Genomic DNA, 16,305 nt, shown 5'->3' on the forward strand with positions numbered 1-16,305 from the left:
GATGCTGAGCAGAGAAGAATGACGAGACTGTGTGAGTCAGATGTGCTTCACTCTGCAGCTAAATCGAGAATCGAGATGCAGAACTGCAGAGACACGACGCATTATTCAAATAACTGGTCAAATATCTATGTCTATAAATAACTCTAGATGCTTAGTTCTGTGAGTAGAGAAACAAATAATGTTATATTATTTTTCGTTTATTTAATCATTCTTTAAACCTATCAATGGTAGGTCCGCCATAATGACATTAAAAAAATAAAACTGAATTCCTAATTTTACCACGTTTCGATATAGCACCTTCTACTCTTAAATTTCCTGTTGGTAGCCGACGATATTGTTTTTCAATCGTGAGAACCGGTGGACGGCCAAGCCGACTTATTTTAGCAGATGGATATTTTGTTACCCGCAACTGAATATTCATACTAACAGGTGTTGTTTTGAAAATCACGTTGCAGGAACGCACAATATGTCCACCCCAAGCTAAATGGTTCATTTTTGTTTGCTTTAATTAAATTAAAATATTGAATAAATTATTTCTTCCGAGAATTCCGAGAAAATTCTCAAGGAAACGCTCAAAATAACTGACAGATTGATGTTATACCCAATCATTACCCAATCCAATCACTCTTCCCCATCTCTTCCCTCGATTCCTAGTCTATGGTTTTCAGCGGTGTTGAATGGTTGAATGTTGAACTGACGTTATAGTTTGTTTAATCTGTGCAAAAGAGGGAGAAAAAAGATATGGCTGGCCGTTGTTGCACTGTGTTTTTCTGAATTATTACCGTTATCTTCCCGTAATTCTGTGAGGGAAATTAAATTCTTTATATTTTAGAAACAAAACTTAAATATTTAATACGTTGTCGAATCAAAAGTGAATATGTCTTTTTCCTTCGGCACTCCGTCGAGTGCTCCTGCTACGACAGGATTAACAGGAGGCTTCAACTTTGGCGCTAACAAGTAAGTTCAACAAAGCTATATTCACAGTATTTCACAGTAATTCATAATACAATCTCTATTGTATTAATACTCCTTCATAACCAAACTTTTGACAATATCTATGAACAAAAATCGTGTGATAAAAATTAAAAAATAATGTTAATGTCATTAACATAACCTCAAATCACCAAAAAATATTATCTAGGCATTGAAATAAAGCTATTTTACTGTAAGTATTTGTAATTGTTTTGTGTATTGTAACATTTTTTTACCTTTTTAGACCGGCAACACCCGGTTTTGGTTTGACGGCGACCTCGCAGCCGTCTGGCCTCTTTGGGAGCACCCCAGCGACAGAAGCGCCAGCATTTGGTAGTGCTACCCCTGCTTTTGGCGCTACATCCACTGCCCCGGCCTTTGGGGCTTCGTCGACGCCTGCATTTGGTGCTACCGCGACTCCGGCTTTCGGGGCTGCAGCGACGGCCTTTGGCACGGGGACTCCGGCATTCGGTGCTACTTCAGCAGCACCAGCTTTCGGCACGACGACACCGGCCTTCGGATCCACAGCGCCACCTAGCTTTGGTTAGTTACTGAGCTGTTTGTTTATCATATTCATAAAACACTAAAGTAGACTGAAATAATGTCTTATTGGTTTTTGTTGAAAAGTGTTACTTGTGTGTAAAATGTATGAAGAAAACACTATTAAAATGTGTGAGGCTAGCTTTGGAGCAGCAAATATACATAAGTATTTAACATGAACTGAACCTAACATTTGTTTGGTCTATCTTGTGCACTACAATATGTTCTGTGCAGCGGTCTTATCTCTGTGTATGAACGGACAAATACTAACTTAAAACAAATACTTTCCAATGTTACACTCATTGTCACTCTATTGCCATCCAATGCTGAACATAGGCCTCCTGCAATAAACAACAAACATTCAGTTACGATTCAACGAACCGGTATCGTAAGTACAACACTGCACCACAGAACTAGCAAAATTATTAGAAAGTTTGACATTTTGCAAGTGTCAATTTAGTCTACGAGATTAAAAAACAGACTATAAATGTGTGAATTATTTTGTATTTTTTTTTAAAGGGTGTATTTTAAACTAGTATTATTTACAGGTGCAACAACAACACCTGCGTTTGGTGCGAGTGCTGCACCTACGTTTGGTACCACAACGCCAGCATTCGGAAGCACAGGGTTGGGGACTGGTGGCCTGAACTTTGGAGCAGGTTCTAATGCTGCTACAAGTGGCACAGGTAATATTAAATTTTACTCCATTGAATTTGAATAGGCACTAAAGTAAAGATTAACAATCACAATAATGTCTTTTTATCTAAAAATTCAAGATAAAATCTAAATTGTTGTATATAATTAAATGACTCAATTATTGAATCATTACTGTAATCAGTAGTTTATTTGTCAAATATATAAAAAGTCCTGTTGAGGTTGTTTACCTTTACTTCTTACTTAAATAGGCTACAGGGTCAACCCACCTTATACTCCATTTAACTATAACACTAATCAAACCATAATCTGGTTATTGTTAAAGAGAATGTATGTAATTAATAAAAGTTTTGGTGGCCTAGAGGGTAAAGAACCAACCAGTCTTACCAAAAGGTATGGAGTTAGCAACTGGGTTGAGGAGGTCAGATAGGCAGTTGCTCATTGTAAAACATTGGTACCCAGCTGCATCCGGTTAGAATTAAAGCCAACCCCAACGGGAAGAAGGTAGGGTGATGATTATGTTTCATGCATACTTACTAGAGTCTAGATTCAACTATGAAGTATAAGCCAATATACATTATTTTATTGTTTCCAGGGCTAAGTTTTGGTACACCCGCAACATCGGCCAGCACTGGCCTAGGTGGTCTCGGCAGCTTTGGCTTTGGAGCCACAGCATCAACACAAAGCACTGGGTTTGGAGTATTCGGTTCTACGAGTACAGCAACCACTACTACTAGTTTACTTGGTAAGTTATGCTTTTGATTTAAAAAACATCTTATTGAGTGAGCTGGGGGTTTAATCCATAGTGTCAGACTTTTTTCAAGTCCTCTTATGTTTTAATATAACAAGAACAGTTACTGAGCAGTATTCAGTGACACAGGCTTTATATGCCCAGTGTCCTTGTGTCGCAAGCATTGAAAAAAGGGTATTCCTTAATGCTAGGTTACATGCATATGACATGCTTTAGTTAAGCTAAGCAATAATTTAAGATTACCTACCTATTCAGACATAATCCTTTTTAGTTTCAGTTTAAATAAAAAGGAAATAGTATACATTCTCAATCAATCTATGATTAGAAGTTTTATTATCTTACAAATGGTTTAATTCTGCAACTAATATTGCATGCAATAAAAAGCATAAGTATTATTATCTCCGTGCTCCATTTGTGTAGGTAAACATAAACTGTCTTTATTAAAATCAACATATAACTTATGTAAAATTAAAATAAAAACTTGAATAGATTTATTATTTTAAACAGTTCTTTAATGTGTATGTATAATGTATAAAGTCATGTCAAGATTTCCTATTTTCAGTTATGTGCCTACTCAAATGGAGTATAGAAATGGTAGTATTTATAACCTATTTCCTTCTTAAATAAATTGATTCAACTTACCTATAGTACGCGCCAAATAAGCGTGCAATAAAGTTTGTTCACCTCCTTCTACTAATGTATCCCAATATTTCAAAACGATACGAAAAAAATGTATGGGCAGTGTCGCTAACACGATCAATACAAGTGTATCGTGGTAAGAGGCGTCCTTGTCGCAAAGGATTACAAACCTTTGGTCAAAATTATGATCAGTCGTTTTTAGTTCAAATATGGGCAGACAAGCGCATTCCAAATTCGGAATGACGGAAGGACAGTGTTACAAAATGGCGGACAGGTGATGCGCCCCTGACGGCAGGGCGGTTGAATGACCTTTATTGCAAGTTTATTTGGCGCGTACTATAACCTATCCTTATCCTTAACTAACCTATCCTATACCTTCTTCCTTTTCAGTATAATGTTTCCGAACCCTGGTTCTCCGTTGAATGGTCCCTTTATACCGGTCACTCAAACGTTCCAAATGATGCCCACCATGCTACCTAAACCCAACTTCGAACTTAGTCCGATACAATGTGAACCGCAGGGCAGCTATAAAATAATGAGTGCTAAACGGGATTGCTATCATATTATCACGCCAAGTCCTGGTGAGATATTGTTAACACGCTTTTATTGGTCAACCTGTATGAAGGTGTAAGGGTGTGTCTACACGGTGCAAGTAGCTTAAGCATATTGAGACACATGCGCAGCTTACATGCATTTTTAAAACGTGCGGATCCAGTGACTCGCCCATGTATCAAAGCAAAATACCCACTTGTGCCACACAGTCACTTGCGCATGTTAACTTGCTCCAGCTACATGCACCGTCTAGACACACCCTAACAGATTTAACCATCTTCCAAGGATTGTGGTTTTATGAATATTGTCAGCACTATGTAGTTCCAATAATGGAGCCGGAAGACAAGAACTGGACTTCATGGAATATTGTATCATAGTTGTGTTTGGACTATTTAAAAAAATGTTGTAATGAACTTTGACCACGATTAGTGTGTATTATAAAAGCGTGTTCTCTAATGTTTTTTAAACTATTAATTTATTTGTAGTATAGTTCTCGCCAAACTTATTGGTGGCTCCCAGTGGTGTTGATCAGTTGAACTATAACATAATAATCATTATTAGGCTTCCTTCCAAATTAGTAAAAACATATTTCTTCATCATGCAAATAATTTTTAAATTATTTTTAGGTGCAAAGTTGGGTACAACTAGCGTTACTGGCACACAACCCTCAATTTCAGGTATGTATGTAAAATTATTAGTTTCCATCTTACAAAACCACATATTTTGCAATAATTTCTGTCATATTATTTTGTTTTTACTTTTAATGCAAATAAATGTTTTATTTTTATTTCATGTAGCAGCACCAAGCTTCGGTTTGGGTGGTGTAGCCCCAAATACAAGCAGGATTGGAGTTTCAAATACTTCCACTGCTGATGCTAAAAGTAAGTTAATTAATATCTATAGTATTTTTAATGGTAATATTAAAGTTTATAGCTGCTTCACTCGCATCTGCGTGTACTTTCCAAATAGTGGAGGATTTAAATATGGAATTTTTAAAATCAGTACAGTAATTTTGGAGTCTATTCTATGCAAACAAACTGAAAGTGTTTGTATTGTTTCAAAATATTTTTGTGTACAATAAAGTATAACAATAAAAGGTCTTTCCACTTTATAACATTGTTTTTAAAAACCTGACATTTGCATCCGTGACTATGCTAAAATTCCATGTGAAAATTTCCTCCTATTATATTGCATTAGTTTAAAGAGTTTTTTACTCAATTTCATTGTTTTCCCAGGTGAACCGCCAAAGCAAAATAAATTGCCAAATGAAATTTCTACTACAGTGGAGTCGTTTAAGGAATTTGTGAAGAAGCAGAAGTCACTTAGTTCAGAAGTAATGAGGGCGTCTGTCAAGCCATTGTACAAGGTAAGTCTAATTTTATAATTAAAACGAATAAAAATAATACGTTCGTACTTGTATTACATGAAATCCACATCTCTTCATTTTCATGGTCATTGTGATTGGTCGATCCCCACACCTCTCCTCGCAGCTCCGCTCGTCTCCGCCTCAGTGGAGCCGCAGCCTTACTATCGCTTGAAAAACTCGCCGGCATTCTCGCGGCGACGCGGTCATAGACCCGTTCGAGTTGCCCTTCGCGACTCTTTTGGTGTGATTTGACAGTAATGAAGATTGTCGGCTCAGGTATCCCGCGAGGCAGAGTCGACATTACGCGAGGTGCTGTCGCTGAGCGGCGAGCTGAGCCGCGGCCGCGCGCACTCCCGCCGCCTCCGCGCCGCCGCCGCCGCCGCGCTCGCCGCCGCCGAGACCGCCACCAGGGACTACACCACACCCGGTAACTATGCTCAGGGACTGAACATGAGCCGCGGCCGTGCACACTCGCGCCGCCGCCGCCGCCGCGCTCGCCGCCGCCGAGACCGCCACCAGGGACTACACCACACCCGGTAACTATGCTCAGGGACTGAACATGAGCCGCGGCCGTGCACACTCGCGCCGCCGCCGCCGCCGCGCTCGCCGCCGCCGAGACCGCCACCAGGGACTACACCACACCCGGTAACTATGCTCAGGGACTGAACATGAGCCGCGGCCGTGCACACTCGCGCCGCCGCCGCCGCCGCGCTCGCCGCCGCCGAGACCGCCACCAGGGACTACACCACACCCGGTAACTATGCTCAGGGACTGAACATGAGCCGCGGCCGTGCACTCGCGCCGCCGCCGCCGCGCGCTCGCCGCCGCCGAGACCGCCACCAGGGACTACACCACACCCGGTAACTATGCTCAGGGACTGAACATGAGCCGCGGCCGTGCACACTCGCGCCGCCGCCGCCGCCGCGCTCGCCGCCGCCGAGACCGCCACCAGGGACTACACCACACCCGGTAACTATGCTCAGGGACTGAACATGAGCCGCGGCCGTGCACACTCGCGCCGCCGCCGCCGCCGCGCTCGCCGCCGCCGAGACCGCCACCAGGGACTACACCACACCCGGTAACTATGCTCAGGGACTGAACATGAGCCGCGGCCGTGCACACTCGCGCCGCCGCCGCCGCCGCGCTCGCCGCCGCCGAGACCGCCACCAGGGACTACACCACACCCGGTAACTATGCTCAGGGACTGAACATGAGCCGCGGCCGTGCACTCGCGCCGCCGCCGCCGCCGCGCTCGCCGCCGCCGAGACCGCCACCAGGGACTACACCACACCCGGTAACTATGCTCAGGGACTGAACATGAGCCGCGGCCGTGCACACTCGCGCCGCCGCCGCCGCCGCGCTCGCCGCCGCCGAGACCGCCACCAGGGACTACACCACACCCGGTAACTATGCTCAGGGACTGAACATGAGCCGCGGCCGTGCACACTCGCGCCGCCGCCGCGCTCAGGGATCTAAAATGGATTGAAAGAGACCGAAAATAATATTATTAGTACACTTACCTCACATTACTACTAAGTTACCATTCGATATGAGGCATCATCTTTGAGATCGCGGTAATAATATACCTCAAAACTTTTTTTGATGTTTGACTCCGAAAGTTCTTACAATTCAAATGCGGGTTGCATTTGAATTGTAAGAACTTTAAATCTATTGGTTTATTTTTACCGGATCACAATCAAATTGTAGGAACTTTGATAAAGCACTCCGCCAGCACTTAAATTATTGCTTATTCCTTGGTTTCATAACAGAACCTCTAGAAATGTTGAAATATTTGTTGTTTTCTAAAGGTTCGGAGTTAGAAGGCACCGCTCCGCCAGCCTACGTGAAGGAGTTAATAGCTGAGTTGGAACAACAGCTGATCACGTTCCGACGACAGATGGACGTCGCCGACAAACAGATGCAATCGTCGCCTAAACTGCTTAGTGAACAAGGTATGTTTATTTATTTTTTATAAGAAAGGTGCTTAAGTCTATTATACTAAGCCCCCATGAAACCGTTGCAATGATTTCACTGTGGGGTATTTTACACTTCAATTTCTATTTATCTATAATGTAAATAATAAAAGTATTTATAGTTAGAAAAACAACAATTCAATACATCACGAACTAAACTTATTATACTCATGAGTAACTTATTATTATAATATAGACACTTGAAATGTTTGCAGAATATTGAATATATTACGTAACATCTACTTGGCCGGTATTTTTTATATATTTCATTTTTTTATTTGTTATTAATTTATAACATAATAATAATTCATACACAGTTATGTATTTGCCTTACAAAACTGTTTAAAGTTTGACTGTGGGTCTAAAGCCCCAATGTATGGTATTCAATGGTAAACGTTCGTTTCGTGACGCTCATCGAGCGAGAGCTTGTCAACATGCTGTTTGCAACACAATTTTGCCAGCAACATGTTGACAACACCTCCGCAACACGTTGATTCCTTTGTTGCTAAGCACAATACCATGGATACGGGACTTAACTATCCTATTGTTTTCCACAGAGTTGACAATGGGTATCAGACGTATGCATGAGTCGCTAGTGGCGTTGGCGGGCCGCCTACAAGCCGTCCACACGCAAGTTGAAGCACAGAAGGAACAATATCTCAATTTACGGAAGTACATACTCAAGGATCCAACCAACGTCTTCGATGCACCATCTCGTGAGTACATTTATTGAAATTTTAATGTCAAACAAATATTTACACACTATAATGTCATCATCCTCCGAGCCTTTTTTCCCATTCATGTTGGGGTCGGCTTCCAGCCTAACCGGATTCAGCTGAGTACCAGTGCTTTACAAGAAGCGACTGCATATCTGACCTCCTCAACCCAGTTACCCGGGCAACCCGATACTCCTTGGTTAGACTGGTGTCAGACTTACTCGCTTCTGAATACCCGTAACGACTGCCAAGGATGTTCAATGACAGCTGGGACCTACAGTTTAACGTGCCATCCGAAACACAGCCAATGGTGTCTAAGATATACTTAGAAAGTACATACAAACTTAGAAAAGTTGCATTGGTACTTGCCTGACCTGGAATCGAACCCGCGCCCTCATACTTGAGAGGTTGGTCCTTTACCCACTAGGCCACCACGACTTCACACACTATAATGTATACAAACTTAAATTACTTGTTTTTTAAGTTAAAATACTATACACAAAACTAAAACTAAAAATGTATAGGTACAAAAGAATATTAATTAGGCGTCCAAGTATTCCTCCGCATCACTGTTCTCCTGAAAACTTATAGTTAATATTTTTATATTTTAACTAGCCCTATCCTGCGGTTTCAGACATATTCTGGGGGAACTATGTACTTCCCGTATCCGACTAATATACATTCTGTTACTCGGGGGCAGTGTAGCTTACCAACAGTGAAAGAATGTTTCAAATCGGTTCACTAGATTAGCCGACCCCAACATAGTTCGGAAAAAGACTCGGAGGATGAATTCAGTAGATTCGGTGCCCTGCTCAAATGCAGTATAGATCATTAGAGTTGGAATAAACAGGATAGTTTCGCATAGAATGTAAAAAATATCCATCTTAGGTAAAACTTACCTGACGACAGAATAACCCTAAAAATACCATATGTTATATTTAATAATTATTTTCTACTTACAGCTAGCACAAGCCTGGACCAAATCCTTCGGGATGCCGAGACCAACAGGAAAAAGTTGAAATCTGGTGCCTTTACTGACATCAGCCAAGGAAGTGCTGTACTCTCAGATCCTCGAGCTGCATTAGGTAATTACAGATATACAGTTAATGTCAAATAACTATATACTAGAACATCCTCAATGAAGTTGAAAAGTCTGAAATTCAACCACCAGCGAGGGCTTTGAGAGACCTCAGCAGAACAGTAAAATAGATGTTGCTGATGTTAATATTATAAAACAATATATAGAGATTTCTTATGAAATAAGCTGTGCCTTTGTACATTTTATATTTTTCTTCTTGTCTGTGTTCTTTGTGAAACTGTTAAATAAATAAATATATTGAGAAATATTTATTTACAGCAAAAATCTGTACAGAGTTATTACAACAGTTTATGAAAAAAAAAACATTAAGACTATAAAGGGTCAGATAATTCCTACTCATTGTCGACTGGTAGCGTTCTCAAAAAGCTGCCAGCATTGCCACGCTGGATGGCAATGGTTCATCCTTGGTCCAGAGTGTTAGGTAGCCTTTTGGTCAAAAGAAGACAGTTAAATGTACGTTTTGAAATCTAGTCTATCATGTGCAGTAGCGCTCAGAATTCAGATATCGACCGAGTGCCTGCAGTCGCAGTGGGTAGCTAGCATACAAAACGCAGCTTAATATAACATCTTTGTTAACAGGTAACCTGCAGCAGTTGGCGGGACCAACTCCCTTTACTTATGTTGGCAGTGCCATGTCCCCGTTCCCGTCGGTAGACGCCAGTGGTAAGACAATATTATTATATTAACTAGTGGCCTGCAGTACGTGAATGTTGGATGTCTGCTGGACTTTTTCTTCCCAGCAAAAACACATAGGAAGTGGTGAAGGGCGGGAGTTTTGGGGGCTGTCTTTTATAAATTCGACGTTCAAAAAGTCCTGATTTTGAATACTTGACCTACTTTGAATAAATGACTTTTGATTTTGATTGATTTTGGTGTGACAAGAATGGGTAAAGTGAGGAATGATTACATTAGAGGAAGTCTGAAAGTAGCGCCAGTTGCAGAAAAGATGAGAAGTAAAAGGTTAATTCCAACTTTCACGTTTATAATATTAACGTGACATTATACATACATTTTACCGACTTAAATAAAAAAAACATATTGTTGAAGTCTGTTTAGTTTTTTGTAAAAAAGATGACATTGGTTTCTCCAAGTAATCTCCTTCGACAATATTTGGTCTTTAATACGCTGGATTTGGTTCCAAAGATTTTGTACAGTAGCTTTCCAATTATTAAAACACTTTCCATTCCCAGGTCCTTCATGGCAGCCGCAATCGACGCCTGCTCTGAACTCTTCGTTGAATACTAGCTTCGGTATCTCCCAAGCGGACACGTCTGTCGGCTTCCAGCTACAGAAACCGCCCGGCAAGCGAGGGAAGCAATGATATTGGCGTTAGTGTGCGCAAGTGTCACGTGCTAAATGACACTGGACAATCATAGAATAGTGCTATTTAAAAAAAAAAATAGGCGGTTAAAACATCGTGATTCTAATTAGTCCTCATTTTAGATTGGCAAAAAATCTTGGACACGTATCTTTATTTTAACAAAATATTAACCGTCGTACCACAAAAACTTTTAAACGTCTGTTGAACACTTGTCAAAAAAAATGACCGATTATGACGTTGAAATAATATCTGTTATGCAGCGACAATTTTTTTAGACAAGTGTAAAACAGATGTTTAAGTTTTTGTAGTAAGGTTGTTAATGTTTACTAAGATATAACGCAACAAAGATTGTGAGTGGGGGCTCGTGACGTCACGTCTATGTAAAATTTGTACTTGAAAGTGACGTAACACAAAATTCAATCGTGTTGTATCTTCGTTGCTATTTGTTTGTGAGAGAAAAGAATAAATACGTGTTCTTTATTTTAGGGTTATCTAAAAGACGGACTAATTACTTTTTCATTCGCCATGCCTGTTGTATATTAATAAACTAGCAACCCCTTCGCAAGGGTATAAATTGTAAAAACTTAATGAATCTTTTGAGTAATGGTATAAACTGCATGAAAATCCGTTTATTTGTCTATGAGTTGTTAGCGGACAGACTGACGCAGCAGGACTTAGTTTTATAATATTACGCGTCCGCGGTCCGAGGGATCTGCTTTCCTCACTCTAATAAAAAATATGTTTATATGTTACTCAGATATATAAGCTGCATTATCAAAAAGTTTCATCAAAATCCATCCAGTAGTTTTGCGTGAAAGAGTAACAAACATACATACAGCTTCACAAACTTTCGTATTTAATAGCATGTAGTGTCAATAATATTGAACCCATGTTTTATTTGCAAGCCTAGTCCGAACAGACTTACAGAAAAGTTGATTTTTGATTGCATGTATTCATAGATAACCGGAAGTAAAATCTTGATATTGTTTTTCATCAAATCTATACTTAATATTATAAAGCTGAAGAGTTTGTTTGTTTGTTTGAACGCGCTAATCTCAGGAACTACTGGTCCGATTTCAACATTTCTTTCAGTGTTAGATAGCCCATTTATCGAGGAAGGCTATAGGCTTTTTATCCCAGTACGGGAAGAAGTTCCCACGGGATGCGGGTGAAACCGCTGGCAGAAGCTATTATAAGAGTCGTTCCGGCTAGGCCCATCGAAATCGGTTAAAGTGTACCACTCATATAAGTAGATATTATGAATTTGTCCATTTAATATGGTAAATGTTATAACATCGTTATTGAAGAGCTTGTGGCTATGTCGGAGCCCCGTGGATCGATCGATCATAAGGTTAAGCAACGCTTGGCGCGGCGGGTCCGTTGATGACGAGTTCTGTGTTTTGGATGGCACGATAAACTGGTGTGTCCCGGCTGTCATTTGAACATCTTTGGCAGTCGTTACGGATAATCTTAAGCTAGAAAGTCTGACAACCCATCTCACCAAGAGATTGCCCGTGTGACTGAGTTTAGAAGGTCAGATAGGCAGTCGCTCCTTCTAATCTGGCTGTATCCGGTTAGATTGGAAGCCGACCCCACAAAGATGCAAAAAGGTTAGCCAGATGATGATGTCTGTGTGCCTGAGAAAAAAGCAGCGCGTTTTTCTGTAGCGATAGTTCGGCGGCTATCGTTGTACTTCGGATCCATGCTGTTTTTCGATTAAGGGTGCGTCTACACGATGCATATAGCTGAAGCAAATTACTAAAGTGACAAATGACAAGAGCACGCGGGTGGGTATTTCGCTTTGGTTAAATGCGCGAGTCGCACGTTTTTACAATGCATGTAAGCTGCGCATGTGCCTCTACATGCGTGAGCTACTTGCACCGTGTAGATGCACTCTACAGATTGATAGTTAACATTAGCTTCATATAAATTATATCAAAATATCATATATTCATCATAATGTATAATCGAAAAACAAGGGATGGATCGGTCATATCGGTAACGATAACCGCTGAACCATAGCCGATTTGACCAAGCGGCAAATACCTACACGACTGGTTATGTTTTGAGTATTTTTATAATTAAATTGTGCTGGGTTTTACAATTTCCAAACATTAAAATCAAGTTACAGATTACCACATCCAGTCCAAACATATGAAACTAGTAAGATTATTATGTAATGTAAACAATTTTGTAAATTCAAATGATGATTGTTATTGTATTTGATACTAAAGCCAGTTTATAACTTGGTGTTTAATGTCTAGGCTATGTTAATTAGTTACCGCCTCATTTGATACATTTTGTAAATGTTTGGGGTAACCAATTAATGTAAGCTATTTGTATATATCTTTATTACATTGAGAATTGTTTTATTTATTCAAATAATATAACCTGCGACATGACTAACTGGGTAAATTTTAAGGTACATTTTGAAAGCTAGCTGCCGAACATGCCACGACTGCTGGTCGGCAACAAGCATTCAAAGTGTACTTATATATTATATGAACATATTACTCATTTAATTTTGAAAATACACATTTTTACTTTCTAAACGATGTACTTGTAAAATTTTTTGGAAAGTGTCAATGTACATTTTGGAAGAACAGTGTTTTTTTCGTCAGTAATGCAATTATGGTGAATTGATAATCTTAATATAAAATAATACAAACATCCGACTTGAGAACCTCCCCCTTTTTTAGAAATCGATTATGAATATAAACAAATAGTTGTTCGTGTGTTCTTTATGAATCAGGTTTTTCGTTCTTTGATATGTTTGTTAATTTTGTCAAGATGTCTAAATCTGTCCTTTCTATTTGCTAGGTTAAGTCCTCTCTCAAAATCCTCAGTCGTTTTATATTTGTGTATTTTTAACAATATTGATCAAAAAGTATGTCCAAATAAACCTTTAGTTTGTCGATAACCTCATATCTCTGTTTAAAAAAAAATATTAATCATTCTTCATATTAATTTAGTCAAAACTGAAAATTTATATAGTGTAAAATATCAGTTGTAACTTTGAAATTTGACTCATCAAAATCTCGTAACATATACATTTTTAAATCAGTTTTATAGTTGTCTCCTTCGTCCTTGTACAGTCGTTACGGGTAGTCAGAAGCCAGTAAGTCTGACACCAGTCTAACCAAGGGGTATTGGGTTGCCCGGGTAACTGGGTTGAGGTGGTCAGATAGGGCAGTCGCTTCTTGTAATGCACTGGTACTCAGCTATATCCGGTTAGACTGGAAGCCGACCCCAACATAGTTTGGGAAAAAGGCTCGGAGGAGGAAGAGAGAGTTTTATCGTTTTCTGTCGTCCGTCGCATCGTTTGTTATGGTCGTATTCTCGAAATGATATGGTCGATATGAATTTAGGTGAATTTGTCAAAAAAAGAAAATTGGTAAAATGTTTCTACACTCGGAATATATTTTGTTGGTGTGGTGACATAGTCGTTCGTTCTGTAAAAAAATGTATCATTTATTTATTTATTTTATGATTAGTATTAAGTCAGCTTTGCCGTTAGGTTCTTGTTTATAGTAAAAAATACTACTATCTTTAAAAGTTAAGGGTTTTAAATTCTTTGAGTGAATTCACAAGAGGAGCAGAGTTGTGGTCCGGCAGTCTTTTTCAAATTTTGCTAAAATTATTAAAATTCTAGATATTGGACACTTTTAGCCTGCAAAATTGTGTTTTCTATTAAAAATGTCTCGAATCATTCTTTCAATTTCTTGTCGGTTTAGGGTATGTTGTTTTAAAAGATGTAAGAAAATTATTTGTCTTGTTCGAACTGATCACTGGTCATATCTGGATGTTCACAGTTTTGTCCAATATTTGAGTCTGTACAGAAACATCTGCTCATGTTTCTGTATTCCTAAGGATGTATCTATCTTTTAATGTTCGCAATTTTTTTACAAATATTTTAATGTGTAATATGATACGATGTGCCCCTATTAGGCATTGAAAACCTTATAAGTAACGTTTGCATAAAGCCAGTATATACCCTTTATTTAGTATGTTGTTTTCGATCTATCTAAAACTAAAGAAATTCGAACTGTAATATCACAATCAGGTAGGTTGTGATAAGACCACACAACTGTATTGGCAGCGCTCCGTCTATGATAAACAAACCACACGCGTCGAACTTTCTAAAGCTGGTCTTCTCTATTCGTACAATATTCTTGCAGATATGTTTTTTTACGTCTGTAATAAAAAAAAGATTTATTAAGATTTTTAGATAGTTAATAGAACTGTAAACAAGAAAACTGTCGTAAATGAAATTGTCTTATAACATATGCGTATTGTTGTTGCTTATCGAAATAAGAATGGTTTTTTATCCCCCTCCCTCCCCCTTCCCCCTATTTACAAGTAACTAAGCGGGACGTCTCGTGTCTCCACTCTCAGACTAAAGTCAATTTATTATTGATTTGTACCAAAAACGAGTCCAAAAATTTAATGGTAACCTGAACGTGGATGAACCATTTAAAATCACTTCTACATAAATTGCACATACAGATAAAAGAGAGTATTAATTTACCTGAGCATGTGTTAGATCCTATTATTTGTATGCAGATGTGTCTAACTCCTTTTAATTCAGTGTAAAACCTCTCACTCTCTATACTCAAACTTGTTAGTATCAGCATATTCTTCACCAGCCATAATAGAGATATAAATGCTGTTAGTGCAAACTAAAAAAAAAAAAAAAAACAATTTTTACATAACCGTTGAGCGGTCCAGTCAGGACCAGAAAATCTACATTTTAGTTTTGGCCGAGTCCTTGTTTCTAGTGGTCTAGTGGGTTTCTAGTGGTGACTATATTATATCGATTCCGTATAAAGTAATGTTTTAGAAGAAAATGGAAAACCGGTTATCAACTTACCATGCCAGTGCCCCCGGTGGCTTTGCCTATGTCAATGCGCAATCCAATGGACAATAGAGCGTTTACAAACATATGAAAAACATAATTTAAGATCTAAAAGAAAGAAAAAACAAAATGATATTCATTTGATCATTAATTGATCTCAATTTTCTGCGATCAGAAACAATGTCAATTAATATCATAGACAATTAAAAGTATTTGCTTACCAACAACTGAAAAGACTTTTTAGCAATGTCGTATGTTTCAAGTATTGTCTTATAAACAGAAATTATTTTATTCCAATATAACTCATTATCTTCTTCTTCGGTTATTTCTACGTTTACCTCTCCTTCTACCCAAGTTGTAAGCGTTTGCCATGTAAGTCTCATAACTCTTGAGGCGTGTAATGCACAAATATCAAATTGAATATTGAAATAGTTAATTACTAGCTCTTCAATAGGAAAACCATAAGAAGAAAAGGCGTAGTGGAAGAAAGAGACCCAAAATATATGATAGGAATTCAAAGCAATAACGTAAATCCAATTGATATGAATTGAATTCTTTAAACTCTTGCCATGGATTTTGAAAATCTCACAGAGACGCTGAATTCTTAAGGCGAAAATTACGTTGCTATTTCTTTGCTTAATATTGACGAAGTATATTAAAATCACTCCGATGAAATATGCTGCGACCATAATACTGTAATTTACATATTTAGCATAAACTAAACCTTCCCAGGTAACGTAAAAGGATTCTTTCAAATTGCAGAAGAAGTAGATTAACGCTAGTATAAGGCCACTTATTACTGATATAATATTGTAGAAGAAACTATTCGGAGAGATCACATTGTCCCGTATCTTGTACTTTGAACAG

General features: G+C 38.9%; 2 protein-coding genes across 3 annotated transcripts; one reads left to right on the top strand and one right to left on the bottom strand.

Moving 5' to 3' along the window:
- Positions 1 to 697: 697 nt before the first annotated feature.
- Positions 698 to 12,947, top strand: LOC110374149 (nuclear pore complex protein Nup58). 2 transcript variants are annotated; one of them, XM_064039496.1, is made up of 13 exons: positions 698 to 957; positions 1,217 to 1,515; positions 2,061 to 2,198; positions 2,762 to 2,911; positions 4,735 to 4,785; positions 4,909 to 4,989; positions 5,344 to 5,474; positions 5,751 to 5,901; positions 7,283 to 7,426; positions 8,005 to 8,163; positions 9,126 to 9,248; positions 9,842 to 9,925; positions 10,453 to 12,947. In XM_064039496.1, the coding sequence occupies exons 1-13, from the start codon at positions 878 to 880 to the stop codon at positions 10,581 to 10,583; spliced, it is 1,722 nt and encodes a 573-aa protein (XP_063895566.1). In that variant the 5' UTR covers positions 698 to 877; the 3' UTR covers positions 10,584 to 12,947. The 2 variants fall into 2 exon arrangements, with proteins under 2 accessions (XP_063895566.1, XP_063895565.1); XM_064039495.1 differs by having other exon boundaries at positions 699 to 957; positions 4,906 to 4,989.
- A 1,630-nt stretch (positions 12,948 to 14,577) lies between these two features.
- LOC110374148 (uncharacterized) lies at positions 14,578 to 15,963 on the bottom strand. The gene is made up of 4 exons (XM_021331732.3): positions 15,660 to 15,963; positions 15,454 to 15,546; positions 15,112 to 15,262; positions 14,578 to 14,777 (listed from the first exon to the last, which is right to left on the bottom strand). Exons 1-4 carry the CDS (start codon positions 15,819 to 15,821, stop codon positions 14,614 to 14,616), a joined length of 570 nt encoding a protein of 189 aa, XP_021187407.3. The 5' UTR covers positions 15,822 to 15,963; the 3' UTR covers positions 14,578 to 14,613.
- Positions 15,964 to 16,305: the final 342 nt, after the last annotated feature.

Source organism: Helicoverpa armigera, chromosome 19, assembly GCF_030705265.1.
Source record: "Helicoverpa armigera isolate CAAS_96S chromosome 19, ASM3070526v1, whole genome shotgun sequence".
NCBI lineage: Eukaryota > Metazoa > Arthropoda > Insecta > Lepidoptera > Noctuidae > Helicoverpa > Helicoverpa armigera.